Genomic DNA, 18,050 nt, shown 5'->3' with positions numbered 1-18,050 from the left:
ATGAGACACAGGTGGAGTAGGTGGACATGTGCAAAAGGAGGGAAATGTGGATTGGCTTACAACAAGGTGGGGACACTAGGGTGGAGAAAACCAGACTAATACAGAACAGGTGTGAAGGGAAGACTCTGGGAGCAGGGAAAGGACTAACAAGACTGATGGAAGTTTAAGCTGAAAAATTAACTTATAAAGAGCTTAACAGTGGAAATTACTATGAGAGCAATGTCGCTTACCTCTCACATGGAGTACAACAGCAAAAGGGGAAAGGAAAGGCTGGAGACACCCCTTTATAGGTGGGGTACCCCCAACAAAAAAGACAGCAGCCACAAATTCTTTAGGTAGAGAACGAGGATGACAGGACTATCAGTTGACACTGCTCCTGTGCTGCAGGGTTTGAGCCCTCTGTCTGCCTTCTGGGGATGAGTGAAGTACTCTCATGTATTTATTATTGACACACACCTGGTGCAGACCTACTCTCTCTTTACTGTTCAAAGTTACTTCAGGGCAGCACATAGCCTCAAGAGTTGAGCTCACAACTTAACAGATTAGTTAATGTAGCTTTCAAACAGGAAGGACAAGACACAGTTCAGTAGTCGGGGCGGCTGTGGCTCAGGAGGTAGAGTGGTTCGATCCCAGGCTCATCTAGACTGCATGTTGAAGTATCCTTGAGCAAGATACTGAACCCCATGTTGCTCCTGAAGGCTGTTCCATTGCTGTGTGTGAGTGTGTTAAAGCTGTGTGGCAGGTGGCACCATGTATGGTAGCCTCGATCACCAATGGGTGAATGTGACTTGTAGTGTAAAGAGGGCTTTGAGTGGTCAGAAGACTAGAAAGGTGCAAGTACATTTACCGTTTAGTCCAAAGAGCTCAACATCTTTAAACTCGTGTGCCGCGAATAAATCTTACATTGATATTTCTAATAGATTTTAGAGTTACTAATGTTGCCGTAGCTGCAAAAGTACATTTGAACAGCATATCCCCTCTTAATCTACATTTTTAGATTATGACTGTGTATTACTTTTTTCAATGTGGAATGCAAAGGCATTACACCCACATTCAGCCTTACTTATTAGAGCAACAGGCTAGTGTACTAAACTGTGCAAACCTTTATCAATGGCTCACGCTGTATCTACACTTATTAATCATCAACACCATTTCTTTTGTAAAAACAAAAACAAACAAAAGTCAAGATATTTTCCCCCCAAAACATTTTTTTATTGTAGAGTTCACAGAAAGTATCTCAAGTGGGACAGAACAGCATTTGGTGAAATTATAGAATAAATAAATGTAACTGAGTCCCACAGGGTTGATCACGTGTAAACGTGCTGTGTACTGTATATGCAAGCTACATTCACCGTCCTTTACATGCACCTAATACAGTCTTAAAAAACTTTAAATATATTGGAGAAACCAAAAGGTGCTAATAAAACATGACATAAAAACAGCACAAGCACAGAGGTGGCATTAAAGTGGTGGAATCGTTTCCCTTTTAAAACACATTTGGACTTAAAAACTTCAGTCTCACTGGGCATGATCACATTGCCTTGATACAACCTGAAAGAATCAATCACATTTGAAAGGCAGTAACAAATACAGAGCTTACAAGCAACTCAGTTCAGCCGGGCTGACCCTACATCTTGGCCTATCACACGACAGGAGCTCATCGCTCAAAAGTAAAGAACCTTAGAAAATCTAAGGAAAACAAGAGAACACACGCCTGTTGATGAAAAGATGAGTTACACCACATTATCAGTGTATCAAATCACTGTTTAAACAGCTAACGGTTCCTTCAGAGTACATGCAAATGGACATTACAAATCAAGTAACATGAACAAAATACAACTGATAAGTTGTAGTAAACAATGGTAGAACACAACTAAAACAGGAACAAAGAGAAGGAAGATTAGGGTCGAATGGGGTTAATGGAGCGGGGATAATAAAACCGCCATTGTACCCCTTCAGATGTGCTCAGACTGAATGTAAATTCAATTTTCATCTTGACTTATTCACAATAACTTCACTGTTGGGAGTGTTTTTGCAATCCATGCTTATTAACCAAAAACAGCCAATTGCTAAACAGATGTTAGCTGTTGTCAGTCAGCTGGAGCTCATTAACAATAGGTACAGACTGCAACCAGTGTGTGGAACTCCAATTATTTTTCTTCATTATATTTCTCCAGACCCTTTTTTATTTTTTATTTTTTTTTAAGTTTTGAAGCCCACATAATACATTTATCCAAACTTTGTATTGCCTCTAATGTTTGTCACGTTCAGTCTGAACAGACCTTTAAGGCTACAGCAGAAATGGGACGAGCATTCACATTCCAGCTGCTGGGGATTCAAGCAGACAGCATCTTCTTTACACCTTCCAGATGTTGTAGAAAACCCATCTGATTCAATAGAATTAAGGAAACGCAACAACATATGACAGCATTCAAAAATGTATTGTACTTCTGTCCATTATCTCTATCATTTATAACAACACTGTGCTGTCAGAGGATCAGACAGGACAGTTATACTTACCAAAACTACAAAAATTAGATCCAAATTGTAATAAAACAGTAAAATAATATATTTTTCTAAAAGTTGTTTTTGGATTTATGCACTCCAAAATAATAAATGGGATAAGAAATACCTATTTAAGCTACATAACACATCAAAGATCTTTGAACTGATGAAAGGATACTGCTCCAAGTAGGAGGGCACGCACACCACCTCTTTGGAGAACTTCACAGGACACGAGAGCTTCCTCAGCTGCTCCTCGTACAGACACAGAGCCTCTGTCATGTTCTCAGCGTTACCCTTGTAAATGGAAGCAGAAAAATACGTGTCATGAGACACACACTGTTGCCAATTTTTTTTTTTCAACCATTACTGGGTTATAAGCAGAAGTGGTGTGTTGCAATGCTCAACCACAATAGTGAAAAATAAGTGATGCTGCCATTTTCTCCCTGACTGATATCCAACTGGTTTCACTGTACTAATGTTTTCTCCCTGCAATATTTCCTGGCCAGATATCGTGTTTTGACAGGAAATTCATCAAATTAAGGAAGCACGTTCCTCTGAAAGTGCAGTTTTATAGGGGGTTTAAAGATTAGTCTCACATGCAAACATTTTCAGTGAACGTAAGAGCTGACTGGGGCATCTCTAGTATATCAGCAGTTTGCACTAAACACTCGCCAGTTACTACACGCAACTCACCTGTGTAAGATATTTCCCCGAGGGATGCAGGACTTTCATCGACAGATCTAAGATGAGACGCAGGAACTCCCATGTTGAATCTACGAGAGGCAGTTGGATAGGTTCAGACACAAGCATTGCATTTATATAACACTACAGAGAATAAGTAAACAAAAATATACAATATTTTAAAAGAAATACAGTACCTTCTTCTGGCTCTGTGGAAATTGGGATTGCAGTCAAGTCATTGATTACGTAATCAAACGTCTTTCCGTCTGAGACATACTTCTTCAGCACAGGGACACAGTCCTCAACTAGAACCTGTAAGGCAGAAGACAAAAGAATCCACTCAGTTTAGACTCAAGTTTCTTTTGTTTGGGGAATTTGCTTATACATAACAGGACGCACATGCATGTGTGACACAGTACAGAGTTGTACCAACAGGCTAAGACATGCTGCAAGGCACTGCAAGCTACTAAACATGGCAGTAAACAATGCTGGATTTAAAATACTGTTTTGTGGGGCGTCGGTGTCTTAGTGGTAGAGCAGGCGCCCCATGTACAAGGCTGTTGCCGCAGTGGCCCGGGTTCGACTCCAGCCTGTGGCCCTTTTCTGCATGTCACTCCCTCTCTCTCCCCCCTTTAACACTTATCTGTCCTGTCAAATAAAGGCTAAAAAATGCCCCAAAAATATCTTTAAAAAAAAAAAAAATACTGTTTTGTAAAATGTTTTATGGAGAAGTAAATGCACTCAATATGTTTGTTAGACCCTGTTTGTTTACAGGAAAAACCCCACAGGGTTGATAACCGCCTGCGTGATACCGGTTATTTACTGAACCTACAATGAACATATGAATATTCATTCAGCACTCACTTCGTAACAGTCTCCCTTCAGGTTGTCGAGGACATGGCCGCAAGTTTTCCTCATGTGCTTTTTGCACGCGTCTATCACCTTCTGGTCAATGTGCACACGCCGTTAAGGAAACATCATTCAGGTGCTGATGTGCAACTATACGTATTAATAAAATGTTGTGAGAGAAAACTACATTGCCTTATTGAAAAAAAAAACAAAGTCACAATACAGAAATAAAAGTTCAGCAGAACATGTAAAGGATATATCCAACATGGTGATCATCTTTGGCTTTTGTTTGACCATCTCAGACAGGATGCCTCCGTCGCCTCCTCCCAAAATCAGCACCTCTTTTCCAGCAAAATTCTCTCTTCCGCTGCCCATGATGGCTTTGGTGTAGGCCAAATCACTCTCTGCCAGGTCTGCAAGGTACAGTAATCATTTAGACACTAAAATACTTGATCAGTTATAATAAATGACACAAACTAACAAGTTGAATTTAGTACATTATATTTTAAAGTGGATTAGGAACCAGTGCTGCCTGCCCTGTTATCTGATGATATTCAGTTTTATGACGTTTCAGTGACTGGGGAGTACTAAATTACAAGCAACATTATGTATATAAATACAAAATATGAGTAACTGTATGCTGTTATGTAAAATATGTTGTTGTTGTATATACTTACTTAAGTCATCGTCCAGTATTAGGACATTTCCATACTGGTTTGAGTGCAAAATCTTAATGTTTTGGTATGGAGAATCTTCTTCGTACACCATCTGGTCCATGTCGTACTCAACCAGTCTGCCATCAGTCGTGGGCCAGTATCTGTCAACCTCTGCTCCTCGTAGGAGGGCTGGAAGCCTGGGGATGAATGGTTACCGACACAATTAATCAACATGCAAGATGGAAAAATCGCCTTTCCATAACATCAAAGCCATGAATCTCCAGAAACTTACCTCTTAATCCTTGTAATATTGTCTTTTAGGGTCTCCTTTAACTTTGTTTCCAGTGCATTTAAAAGCTGTGGAGAAACAAACAGAGTCAGAAACATCATAAAAGCTTAACTGCACAACAGTTTTGGTGACCTAGAGGGATACTCTCCTGTGCTACATGGGCAACACACTAACAGCAAAACACATAAGCAGTAAACAAGGCAGCAGCCAAATCCTTTCACTGTGCTCTTGCGTGCATCTACTGGTGCTCCAGAGCAATTAGGGGCATGGTTTGGTATTTCTAGAGATCTACCAAATGTGCCGCCTGTGTGAAAGTGCATGTTTTGGCCCGAGGCAAGTGAAAAACATGTGCCGGCAAGACTGGTCCTCATCTTATGTGTCTGTCACATATCCAAAGCTATTTAAGTTCTTACTTTTATCATGTCCTTGAAATATTTTTGGCACAGATTTTTACGTCTCCTGGATAAACTGCACAAGGCGGTTTACAGCGCAGTGAATTTAATGAGTGCTATAAGAAGTTCATCCCGGGACAAGCCTTAATGATACCAACATCATGTGACATGCTGCATACTAGTGGGAGTTTCTGTGTGTTACAGCTTTCAGGTACAGGATAAAGTATTGTGTTTTTGTCTTTTAAAATCACCTACATTGTCTACTTGTGCAATGTTGTCCTCTTCATAACACTGCAGATCAACAGTGACCAACCCACGGGAGTGCACACGCAGAACAGCAAGCCTGGAAATGAAGTGGTAAGGATTAAAACAGAGCTCTGAAAGGCATAAAGTATGTTGAACATTTTATTTTACTAAATTGATGCTCCACCCCACATCTGTTTTTCACAAACCCACACCCTGCTGCTTTGATTAGTGGCTGTAAATGTTTTCCTGTTTTGCAAAGAACTTTGAATGGTGACAAGTTCTCACAGTGTAAAGCATCGCTATTTGTTCATTCAGCTTTTGGGAAGACACTGAGCTTTCAGACGGACCACATACTGCAAGAATTGGTGTGATAAGTTTCTGTGGAAGTCAGATATTTTTTTCCATTGTGAAAACTTGTCACCACAAGAATCCATGGAATCCAGAGCTGACTCGCATTCCTGTTTTTCGTGACAGTTACACTACTATGGGATACCAATGACAGACTTTCGGGTGAGTGCTTTCAACTAAATTTGGTCACATATTCTCTTTGTACTGCTTTACATCTGGAGGCATATTCACAAAACATCCTGAGGCTGAAAGCAGCTCCTAAGTGGCAGAGATAGCAGAAACGATGCCTGTCCTGTGTCGAAATTTTATCCTCACACTTGTGTGTATTGATCAATCCCACATGGGAAAATGATGTCACAACAAGCAGGTCAATAACCACCTACTCTCATCTGAACTTTCACAGCTCTGACTGCGAAATCTCGCTCTTTCCGACACATCACAAACTACAAAGCAAAGGGAAACACTGCAGGGTTCTGTCTACAAAAAAAAGACACTGTCTCTATTTAGTCTCTCTTAACATATTCCCATGGAAACAAACAAACCCTAATTATTTAAATAGCTAACTTATTCATTTCCAGATGGATAAGCCAACTAAAAGCCCCTCTGTTCTCAGATATTTTCAATAAAAAGTCCCAGTCCCATGTGCAACCATAAAAATCTGATGAGCATGTTTACGCCAAATGTGAAACCAATGTTATGTAATGAACTACCCAACTCTGAGAAGTGTCTGAAAACTTCCTGAATCTGTACCACAGACCAAAGGAAACACAAAGCTTTTGTTGGGAAAAAAAAATAAAGTGGTCTCTCTTACCGGCCATTCTTGCCTACAAAAGTACCAAGGTATCCATGCCCATTTGTTTCATGGACAGTCTCTGTCATTTCCTGCTCATGAAATATGGACAGTAGACCAGGAACTGTCGATGCAGAGTCAACTGGGGAAAGAAAGAGAGTGGAACAATGAAAAACTGGAATTATTTTCACCCTTGATACATCACTGGCATCACTCATGAAAGAAGAGCTTTTGTATTTAAGTAAATGTACTCCTCATGCAGGCTGAACAGCAAAAAGTACAAAAAGTACCACAACTCTGCATTAAAAAACTACGTGTACATATATTTATAGGATTTCAAAGCTCCTCTGGGAGTTGTAGTCAGGATTTGAAAACAGCACAGTATGTCTATCTTTTGTGGTTTTGTACTTCTACTCCACTTGAGAAGAAAACTGTTGTACACTTTTTACTCCACTACATTTATGTAATGGCTCTGGTTAGGACTTACTTTTCAGATTAAGATTTAACATGCATACAACACATTAGTTTATATGATGCATTGTGTTTAAAGCAGTTAAAATTAGCCTTTACTTTTTTGAGTACCTGGCTTTTACTTAATAAGCAGACACAAAGTGTGATACTGAATACGTCCATCATGTAATTTAAAATCTCTGTGTTAGGACTGATTTTAAACACATAGTGATCACTGTTAATCTTCATGGCCTGTCTCCAGATTACATTTCAGACCTTTTAATCCCTTATGAACCTTTGCGTAGTTTGACATCCTCAGGTATAGGTCTTTCACTTGTTCCAGAGTCTGAGGATATAAGGCTGTCTGAGTCATTTTCTCCATTTAAGTCTCCTAAAAAAGTCCTATCGAAAAGCATATCCTCATTTTATCTGAGCTGGCTTTCTATTTTATTGATATGATATTGATTTAAATTATCATTTATTATCTTAATTTTAGTTTTGGTCTTTTATTTTTATCTTTTACTTTTGTGAGACTTTGATATTTTAGTTTGTTTCATTCTCCAATGTTTTGTTTTAATGTAAAGCACTTTGTAACTGTGTTTTGAAAGGTGCCATGTAAATTAAGTTTTATTATTTTTAGATTTTTTAAATATCAAAGAGACACATGCTTCCTATAAGTGCTATTTTAAGACAAGTAGGATAATGCTAGTCTAAATGCGGTTTAAGAGCTCGGCGGTGACATTTGAAGCAGTCCCAGCATCATCCCACTCCTCGCCTTTGCCGGCTTGTTAGCGTCTCAAGACAAAAAACTACAAAAATGGCTGAAACAGCGTCACTTCCTGTGCGACAGCGCTGGTTAGACCATACTTAATTTTCTATTAGCCGGAGGTGCTTTGAGCCGCTGTCCTGAGCAACGACACTGCATAGACGTCAACTTAAAAAAAAATGTAACGTCTAACGCACGAGCATGCAAATGACATTAAGATTAAATTTTTCACATACAACAACTTTTAACTTTAAATTCTAGCATGTCAAAATATATTTGTTTATGTAATTATCAGCCATGTTTAACCAAAATCAATATAGCGTCAACTGTTTTGAAGGGCAGTGACAGACTAGCAGGTATTAGCAAGCTAGCCTGGTAGCTAGCATGCAGCTCTGGTGCAGTGGCTGTAACCTGAATGAACTGGCTGTGTTCTCCCCGTGATCCCGCCGCGCATCGCGCCCCTCTTACCTGCCGTAGAGAGCTTGAAGTCGAGGGTGTAGTGTCGCAGAGCCATGTTTGAGAGCAACCGTCTTCCATGCCTGGGAATGGACAGGCTGCGAGTATTTATCTGCAGAGACAGAGGGAGGGCCCTGCTACCACTGCTGCTACCACTGCCCACTACACCAAACCAGGCGTGGCTATGGGGGCTCGTGCGCTGCGGTGACAGAGCAGAGAGTAAACAATGACACAAGAGAGATATCGCCCCCCCCCTGCTGTGTTTGCATTGGCGCGCGACGCATAATGGTAACAGTAGAGTCCAGTTCAAACACAAGTAGATACATATCTTTAAACCAACATTTAAATTCAGGAATTTACAGCCACTTATTTGATAGAATTTTAATAGTTAAAGCACAAGATCCACTCATGGTTCGTTTTTCTTCAGTATATGTTTATTTATTTATCTTAAATGCCCATCTGCTTCGTTTTTTCAAGGTTCATCTTGATCTAGGAAGTTGCATCCAAAACCAGAGGAAATGTACAATAACAGCAAGTCTCGAGCCTAAAGTGTAGGAAATATTTTTATTTCTTTTTCACACGTTAAATATTTTTTTGCAATTTGTTCCAACAAGATAATTAACTTGTGCACACAAGATAAAAACAATATATACATCACGTTTTGGCACTTCCATGCATGTCTATGTGCAAGCTTGTAAGGATTTCATTGTATGACATTCTGAAGTGAAAATAATATTTAAAGAGGAACAGCACCTAAATTAAGAATTCATTTATCTTATTTCTATGGCCTTGGAAAATTCAGTACATATTTGTGAGCATGAGCAACTCTCTTAAAGCCAGAAACCAGAGAATAAGTCTCAAACTTCTGATGTCATAGGGTATAAAAGCTGGAGCTTCTTGAAGGCAATTAATAAGAGACTGATTTTTTGGACCCGCAGAATGTTTTTTTTTTTTTTTTTTTTTACCTAAATGAGCTTTATTTAATCGTAGTGTTCTCAATTCTGAAACAGAAAATGTACCGAGCTTTATTTAATCGTAGTGTTCTCAATTCTGAAACAGAAAATGTACCCATGTATTCAGAACAGTCCCCTGTGTGCTCTCAGTGTCATCTATAACATCTTTCCCAATTCATTGTCTATGGAGCAGCTCCACACTTTATAATTATCGTAAAGTTGAGTTCTGGCACTCTTGAGAGTTCTTAATTTTAAATGCTATTTTTGAACTGAGTGAAACCATAAGTATAATGTATGAATTTTAAAAATAGGATAGGCGTAGTTCGTCTTTAATTAGCAAAGTTCTTTTCATAACATGGTGGCTGTGTGCATATGAAGTCCTTAGCGATGCATATGAATTTATAGTAGGCTTTTTATTTTGTGTGACACATGACTGAATAATTTGAATTTTTGTCTCTGTTTTATAAAGATGCAGGAGAAACACTTTGATTTAAAATCACTAGCAGCCTTCTTGTTTATTGTCTCAGAATATAAAATATAGCCAGGGTATAATGACAATCAGACTTCTCATGAGGACGCCTCAACTCCCACACAGAAGTCTCACAATACATTTACACCAAATTATTTCAGTCAAACAGCTCCTGCTGCTTAGTCACAACTGATTCTGGGTCTGTCATGATAAGGTGTTTGGCGTTACATTTCACCAAACTGCCCTATGACACACCCTGCTACTCAAATGCAAAAAGCGGGGGATGGTAGCCTAAAACTCACTGAAGGTGCACATCAAGCACTGTATACTGTGCAGTATAATGTAATGTAGTAGCATATGTTTGCTCCATTTTGATAAAGTCCACACTATATTCATAATGACAGTTGAGGGGCTGCTGCAGCTGGTTTACTCTCTCACTGACTAGACTTGTTTCTGGCATGGAAAAGATGTGAACACACCTTAGCCTCGAGGGACAGAGAGGGGTTATGGCTTCAGGTAGTGTTCAAGAGTAAAGCTGAGCATGCTGTATGGGACATTCCCGCTATGCAGCAACAGTTAGGCCACAAAACATTTGAAATAAAGAAGATGGATTGTTAATGAGTTTTGTGTTGCATTGTCAAAGCAAAGTGACATGTTTAACTGTCAGGTAAACACATTGGCCGATCTCAGGCACTCAGATAATAATCTTTACAGGTGGAGTGGTTACAGGGAGGTACATTTTGAGGTAAATTAGCCATTAAGGTCTGCGAATTATTCGGATTTAGGTAGCTACACATAACTTTTACAACTAAATCACAATTTGGCACCCAACTCTTCATAATGTAGCCTAACGGGGTGCAGCCTTAAGAGTGTGACAAACATATTAACATCATGAAACATGGAGGAAAAAAATGATGAGTGGAAACTTTTGCTCGCCCTTCTTTAATCCTTAGAGTTCCCTTTTTGAAAGGCAGGAAACTAAAAGGCAAGGCAGCTTTATTTGTATATCACATTTCATACACAAGGGCAATTTATAGAACAATACAAGGATACAAGGACTACAAGGATACAGGTTGGAAAATTACTTCAGGGTCACACAATGCACAAAGAAGCTGTAGTTGTGTCTATGTAGTGCCCCAGGAATTAGTCGTTAAACCTGGAAATGAGTTAGCATATATGCATATATATGCTAACTCTGCATATATGCTAATATGCATGCATATTAGCATATATCTTTCCCTCGTCTTGAAGTCAATGTGTTTTTTGAATTGGTAATGGTTAGATGCCTAAAATAAGGTCTGAGGTTAACACAACCTTTAGAGACTTTCACATTTTGTTTTACGACATAAAACAGGTCAAATACCCCACCTGTGAACTTTAAAGTTTGTATGTGTCTTAAAAAAGGCAGTTGCTAACAAGTGGCTATGTGGCATCGTACGGTGCAGCGCCAAACACGGCTATCCAGTCTTGTTATGGGGTGAGGTTAGGTCACTCGACCTTACTGTAGTTTGTTTATAGCCTATCGTTAGCTTTTTACCTCTGGAGATTGCATTTAGGCTTCAATAATCATGAAAGTGGAGTTCAATTCTGAAGATTATATTGCTGAACAAATCATGTCAGCATCATAAACGTTTGCCATGGAGCTTATTTTCTGCGATAATCCAACATCCCATCGAAAAATCCCATTGGCTTTTTGACAAGGAAAACAGTGTAACGCTAACTTCTGCATCAACCTACAGAAAAGATTCATCCCTACAGTACTCTATACATATGCTGTAGTTCTTCCTGTGTACAGTATATATGTATAAATTGAGTATTTTATAATTTTGTGGCTTGTAGTTCTTGTTACAGGAATGACTCATACACTAATTGTGTTGCAATATGACACATTTTCCATTGCATGTGGGGAAAAACTGTTAAAATGAAATGAGTGCAGTCTACATTAGCTGGACTTTGTAGAATTGAGCATATAAACAGCACAGTATTCTTGCGGTTCTCTGATCAGTCGTGCAGCTCAACAACTTATGGTGCAGCTGTTTCCGTGGTACACCACAGATTCAGCAAGATATCAAGATGGCATTCACTGCCATATCTCACTAAAGTCACTGCAGTCATTGGTAACTGATTTCTGTGTTCATAAAACATACAAAAACTACAAAAAAACATCAAAAAAATTATGAAGACAAGCGGGCAAATTTGAATTAATTTCCATTTCTCAGTTTTATTCATATAAAGTAACTCAAATGGGCTCCAATAAACATAACATTAATCTGCTTTTAACCTAACAAATATATAAAACACAGTAACAACTGGGCATTAGAAAGAAACAGTACATGCACAAAGGTGGATGATGCTGAGATTCAGAAGAGCCTTAGTAGGCAACGTTAACTTGTCCACAATCAGAGTTTAACTGTAGCTAAAAAAGAAATCTGATGCAAAGCCATCAAAGGTTTTAAAATAGCAGAATACTCCTACAACATTATGCAGAAACAGTTCACAATGTGTCATGTTGCAAATCTGCCATTAGTATCCAGAGCATAGTAACATGTGGTTCATTCGTGACAAACACATACAGAGCATATTTGCATTCTCACAAATTATCATCACAATCACAGATATTGTTGATTATGTAATTATCGCACCAAATAGTGCACATAAGGGGAGGACAATATGAACAAAACTATTTTTGCAATAATTATCAAAGTGTCAATATCCATCACAACACAGGTTCTCTACTTTGTCTCACTTCTGTTTTTACAAGTTGTACTTTTGGTCACACTTAAATGTAAATCAAATGTTACAAAATATTCCTGGAATTTAAAAAAAAATCTCAAGTGTTGAATATAATATAATAATTTGATATAATATAACCCTCATCAGAGTTAGTTACCAATGAGACAAAGATAAAATACACTCCAGGAGATACAGATAGAGTAACAGATTAATGCAAAGGCCTATTACACATTAAAACACTGCACAACGGGCTGTGATACTCAGGGTTTTACAACTCCGAAACGTCATCAAGGTAGCGACTATTTTATCTTTCGTCACGAGGATCACAAGTACAAATACTGTGTTGATGTCACAAAGTAATATACCAGAAATGTGTGTTGAAGCAAAAAAAAAAAGCTCTAAAAACCAACTGTACACTTACTGCTCAGCACCAAACAGCAGACAGACGCAGTTAGCAATAAGCTGGTGAACTTTGTGGAGCATTTTAGCAACTAAAGAGACAGACAGAGACCAAAAACAGGGCTGAAAGAAAGTGAATATTGGACTTATAATTGCCAGGTGGAAAAGCAAGGGCATAATCACAATCAGTTTACAATGGTAAAAGTTAATCATGATTCCTTATGGCCACCTTGTAGCTGTGTAGCTAATGCTAACCATTGTTGTAGTAGCAGCTCGAAGCAATACGTTTAACATTTTGTCGAACATTTGTGTTTCAAAATACTTTAAAATGGTCGGTTTAACTCTCTAGAAATTCCCTCCTGGCCCAACAGAAGGCGTACATTGAAAATGTTTGCTGCCCCAATGGTAAATTGGTGATCACAGCCTCTGCCTGGGGACAGAGACACGCCTCCAAATGAATGCAAATGTTGCTCTGTAACTGCTGACTCTAAGATAAACCTAACTGATTTCATAGTGTAAATAAGCAACTGTTTGCTAACAAGTTTGCTCTATCAACAAGGTGTGATCAATGTTGTGCTCACACTTGTTTCACTGGGTCAATACACACAAAAAGAAAATCAGTTACTGGTTATCAGTTGAAGTACTGACTGAATTTCAAAGCAACTTAGTAAGTTTTTAGCATCATGTATCCATGGCCTCCGTGCAGCACATCATTAGAAAGTAAATCCACCACAATCAAAAGCATCAAAATCAGAATCTGCCACTTCAAAGTCAAAGCTGTTAAAATGAGGGGAGTCGAGTGCAGGACTGCCGGTGTGGTACGCTCCTGCTGGTCCCATGCCAGAGAAATCCGTGTTGATTGGCAGGTCAGGAGCTTTGGCTTCCAGATTAGGGAGCGAGCATGCGCCTAGGTAACCCATGGCAGAGGAAGCAGCAGCCCCTCCCATCAGCAGATAAACCGCCCTCACTGCTTGGGCATTACTGATAGTGCCGTGGCGCAGACACCCTGGTGAATGTATGCCTCCTTTGTAATACTTTGTGCGAGGAGAACTCCTGCCTGTTGGGATTGAGTGGTTTAAAAAACAAACAAACAAACACGGTCACTTGTTTGACTAGATTCTTTACTCTCGCTATGCATGAAAAACCGTTACAGACAACACACCCTACACTCACCTTTCTCCCGCGGGGAAGCACAAGTCATAGGCCCCGGGGAAGGTGCCTCTGTGTCGCTGACAGGTGGAGTTGGTGGATCTTTGTCGAGAATTTGCTCAGGCACCAGATCTCGGAGAGTAATTCGTGGTGGTGGTACCTGGTGTCGCTTACAAGGACTGAGAGGTGATGAGAGACTCTGTAGGGGGTAAAATAAGAATCCAGAAAACATATTTTGCATTATAAAAGTGATGCTTATATTAAAACATTACAAACACATTTCTATCTACAGTTTTAGCCATGCTAGCAGCCCAGCTTTGGGAAAGGCAGTCAGTCTAAATGTCCACTGCTGTGACACAGACCAAAATATCTCAACAGTTATGGGATGGATTGGCATGAAAGTTGGTACAGGCATTCATGTCCCCCTCAGGATGATCCTTTAATGAGCATCATCATCAGGTCGAATTTCAATTTAACCAGTACTCTAGTTTATGACCAAATACCTGCAAAACATCAATCAGCATCTGCATTATGCAGCCTTTGCTTTGATTGTATGTGAAACTGCTGTCATGAAACACAAGCTGGGGCATGGCCTCAGTGAGTGACAGACCTGTTTCTGTATTGTGCATGCCCAGTTGTGCATAACAGCCAGTTAAACTTCCGTCTCAGAGAGTCTCTGAGTCAAATCTTTCATGAGCACACATCCACTGAGGCAAAAGAGTCGTTCATGAATCGGTTAGCTAATGGCAGGTGAACGACATGAACCAGGGTACGTTTATGGAGATAGATTTGTCTCAGTATTATTATTACAAATCTTTTTATATTTGTGTCGATCTGATCACACAAATAATAATGAGACAAATCAGTCTCCATATACTTGAAAGAACCAGTCTTCTCGTCTTTACCTGCTTCACATCAGCATGGCAGCAGTGTCGCTGTAAGCATTACTGTAACGCTGATGTTAGCATTGTGCAGCTTTACAGAGCTGCTAGCTCGGCTGTAGACTTGGTAAGGTTTACACATTTTCCAACGCAAATACCTTATTAAATCATTAACTCACCTGTTTCACTTTTTTCAGCACATTCAGCCATTGACTAAAAAGGGACAAACACATTTGTTATTACCTACTGTACACATCTTAACATCAATTCATCAGTTCAAGTGCATTCCAGTGAAACAACCAGGTATGTAGCAGGAGTGGAATGTGCAGTATGGTGCCTGCCTGTCACTCTTGCACACTTCCTTCTGTACTGGGTGTAAGCTGAGATGTCCTATTTGAGATGAAAGGTATGCAGGAGAGGAAAATACGGTAAATGAGAATCTGGAGTGGCACTGGCCTTTTGTTCTTGACAAACATGCATAAAGACAAGAAACAGGGGGGACAGCTAACCTGGGTCATCTGTCCAAAGCTTAAAAAAAATCCACCCACCAGCACCTCTACAGCTCACTAATCAGGCTATCATATTATACCTCTCTTTTATTCCCTACAGGAGGAGGAGGAGGGTGAAAATGACAAGTTGTGGTTTTAGGAGGGTTATGTGCCAGACTAATTTTTGGATGACTTCCTGGACTGTTTCTATACTTCTGTGTAGCCTGGCTTTATGCTAAGCTAAGCTAAGCTAACTGGCTGCAGGCTGTTGCGTCATATAGTGCTCCAGGGATGATGTTTTTCAAAAAGCCTATGGGATTTCTCCATTGGATTTTGGATTATTGCAGAAAATAAGCTCTGAGGCGAACAAACTATTATGATACTTACATGTTTTGTTCAGCAAGATACAAATAAACACCACTTTTATGATTACTGAAGCCTAAATGCAATTGGCAGACGTAAAAAGATAACGTTAGGCTATAAACAAACCACGCTACGGTTGAATGACCTTCTATCACCACCATAAAAAGACTGTAAAATTGTGTTCGGTGTGGCTCGGTGTGATGACGTTCTGTAGTCTCATTTAGCCACTTGTTAGCAACCGCCTTTTTAAAGCCACACCTAAGCTTCGAAGTTCACAAGTGGGGTGTTTACTGATGTGTTTTATGTTGTAGAACAAAACATGTACGTTTCTTCAGCTTGTGTTAATCACAGACCTCATCTCAGGTGTCTAATCAAACACCCATTCAAAAAGACCAATTGCCTTTGAGACAAGGGAATCATTTGTGGTACAATGCTAACTCATTTGCGGGTTTTAGGGCTAATTTCTGGGGCATAAGTTCAAAGGTCAAACATGTATTTGCGAGTGAGTGTTATTTTCTCATCGAACTCATTGCAAAAATGTAAAAAATCTTATTTCCCCAAATACTGGAACTATTCAGCTGAGTAACTGGTGGCACATTTGTGAAATTGCACCACAAAACTTTAGCTGGTTTTAACATGTGTCCATCATTTCACAGGCAAAGTCATTATACACAGTGAGCACCAGACCTGCAGTCTGCAGGGGTCTCAGTCATCAGCAGCAGGTACTTGCTCTGGGGGAGGATCAGCGCAAAGCAGCAATCCCTACTTCCACCGGAGGGCAACTTAGGCAGGTCTAGGATCTCTTTGCCTTCCACGATTGCCTCACAGCTGCTCTGCAACAGCACCAGCTGGTCGGGGGGAGATGAGGCATCGTGGCACACAAGGAGACTGCCCTCAGCTGTCAGGAGCAGAAATCTCTTCTTCCACTGTTTGAAAATAAATCCACCTGGATAAGAGAAGCAGGTTATTCTGTGATAAACATTTCCAATCATAAGCACGAAACACCTAAAGCTTATTGACAGTATTAAGTGTGGTCACAGTGATCATGATAGCAGTGGGAGCAGGGTACAGCTGGATTAAACACTCAGTCATTCTATCATCTCCGCAGATTAGAGGCAGTCAGGTGGTTGGAGGATCAAGGGGCTGCGGATGTGGCGCTCAACCAGTCGGGGAATGTTGACTATGATTTAGCACCATCACACGCACACATCTGGATCTACTCATTCTGTGTGCATACAGTGAAAAAACACATGGACGCACTAAACAGAAATACAATCCCAAAAGCTAGTGAAATAAGTCTGAATAGGAGCAAGTGAGATTTAACCTGGTCTATGAATCTTTTTTGTGTATTTTCAGACACATTTTCAGATTCTTGTTATCAGGGTACGTACTATTTCATGGTCCTCTATTTATTTTTGAAATAATCTATCCATCCAATATCCTTAGAGGAGAAAATCATTATGATTCTCCTTTCAAAATCCTGCTTGGTCTCAGAAGCATTGCTTACTCTAACACTCTTAATATCACAAAATGGTATGTGTCCTTTTGGCAAAATGTTCTAAAGAATTTGGGGAAACACTAGGATGCAAAATACATTAATCATCCTACCTATCAATTATTCAGCATCGTCATACCTAAATGCAGAATCCAATTCCAAATCCTGCTATGCTCTTATTCTAACAGGACAAAATATAAACAAGAACATTTGTAAATCACCATAAAATCTACTGTGAACTGCAAAACTATCCTGTAGGAGGTTATAAGAGAGGCAGTCATTTTAGCTTACAAAATATAACCACAGCTGTAATGATGTTTGCTCAGTGAAGAGGAGGATAAACTCACCATACATCCTTAGCACGCCATGGTGGATCCCCGAGACGCTCATGTTGACAGCCGACGTATCCCGGGCTCAGAGAGAAATGTCTGGGGGCAGGATGGGTGAAAAGCACATGAGGCTCAATGTGAGTTTTAATGCTCAGCTCGGCTTTAATCCTCGTTCGGATTGGACGTTCTGCAGGGACACATTTCAAGAGCTTGGTATGAAAATGGGTTTTGATGAGATGCTACACACAAACTGTGGCGGTGTGTGCTAAGTTACTTTGTAAAATGGCTTATCAGCATGATTTCAACGTTTCTTTATTCTTTATTATCAATTCAGTTTTACATACACAGAATTTAAGTTCATTT

General features: G+C 39.7%; 2 protein-coding genes across 2 annotated transcripts; both read right to left on the bottom strand.

Annotated features, from left to right (window-relative positions):
- Nucleotides 1-1,188: 1,188 nt before the first annotated feature.
- Nucleotides 1,189-8,600, bottom strand: sms (spermine synthase). Its single transcript, XM_050040630.1, has 11 exons — nucleotides 8,441-8,600; nucleotides 6,778-6,898; nucleotides 5,628-5,715; nucleotides 4,984-5,048; nucleotides 4,713-4,888; nucleotides 4,294-4,448; nucleotides 4,051-4,140; nucleotides 3,384-3,498; nucleotides 3,199-3,278; nucleotides 2,684-2,799; nucleotides 1,189-2,387 (listed from the first exon to the last, which is right to left on the bottom strand). The coding sequence occupies exons 1-11, from the start codon at nucleotides 8,484-8,486 to the stop codon at nucleotides 2,357-2,359; spliced, it is 1,083 nt and encodes a 360-aa protein (XP_049896587.1). The 5' UTR covers nucleotides 8,487-8,600; the 3' UTR covers nucleotides 1,189-2,356.
- Nucleotides 8,601-12,074: 3,474 nt separating this feature from the next.
- On the bottom strand, nucleotides 12,075-17,788 carry LOC126387895 (uncharacterized). The gene is made up of 5 exons (XM_050040646.1): nucleotides 17,706-17,788; nucleotides 16,551-16,809; nucleotides 15,192-15,225; nucleotides 14,156-14,330; nucleotides 12,075-14,039 (listed from the first exon to the last, which is right to left on the bottom strand). The coding sequence occupies exons 1-5, from the start codon at nucleotides 17,746-17,748 to the stop codon at nucleotides 13,696-13,698; spliced, it is 855 nt and encodes a 284-aa protein (XP_049896603.1). The 5' UTR covers nucleotides 17,749-17,788; the 3' UTR covers nucleotides 12,075-13,695.
- Between the last annotated feature and the right edge of the window lie 262 nt (nucleotides 17,789-18,050).

The sequence above is a fragment of the Epinephelus moara genome, chromosome 3 (assembly GCF_006386435.1).
Source record: "Epinephelus moara isolate mb chromosome 3, YSFRI_EMoa_1.0, whole genome shotgun sequence".
NCBI classification, from domain to species: Eukaryota; Metazoa; Chordata; class Actinopteri; order Perciformes; family Serranidae; genus Epinephelus; species Epinephelus moara.
Note: the sequence above shows the minus strand (reverse complement) of the source record. Positions and strands in the feature narration are given on the sequence as shown.

Excerpts from the sequence above, each read along its gene's own strand:
- sms (XM_050040630.1), bottom strand. The coding sequence starts at position 8,486 with ATGGCTCTGCGACACTACACCCTCGACTTCAAGCTCTCTACGGCAG. Across the intron at positions 4,449-4,712 it reads AATACTGGACGATGACTTAA|ACCTGGCAGAGAGTGATTTG; the intron begins GTAAGTATATAC and ends TGTACCTTGCAG. Across the intron at positions 3,279-3,383 it reads TTCCACAGAGCCAGAAGAAG|ATTCAACATGGGAGTTCCTG; the intron begins GTACTGTATTTC and ends TGCCTCTCGTAG.
- LOC126387895 (XM_050040646.1), bottom strand. The coding sequence starts at position 17,748 with ATGAGCGTCTCGGGGATCCACCATGGCGTGCTAAGGATGTATG. Across the intron at positions 16,810-17,705 it reads TGGCGTGCTAAGGATGTATG|GTGGATTTATTTTCAAACAG; the intron begins GTGAGTTTATCC and ends TCTCTTATCCAG. Across the intron at positions 15,226-16,550 it reads GAGACCCCTGCAGACTGCAG|TCAATGGCTGAATGTGCTGA; the intron begins GTCTGGTGCTCA and ends GTCCCTTTTTAG.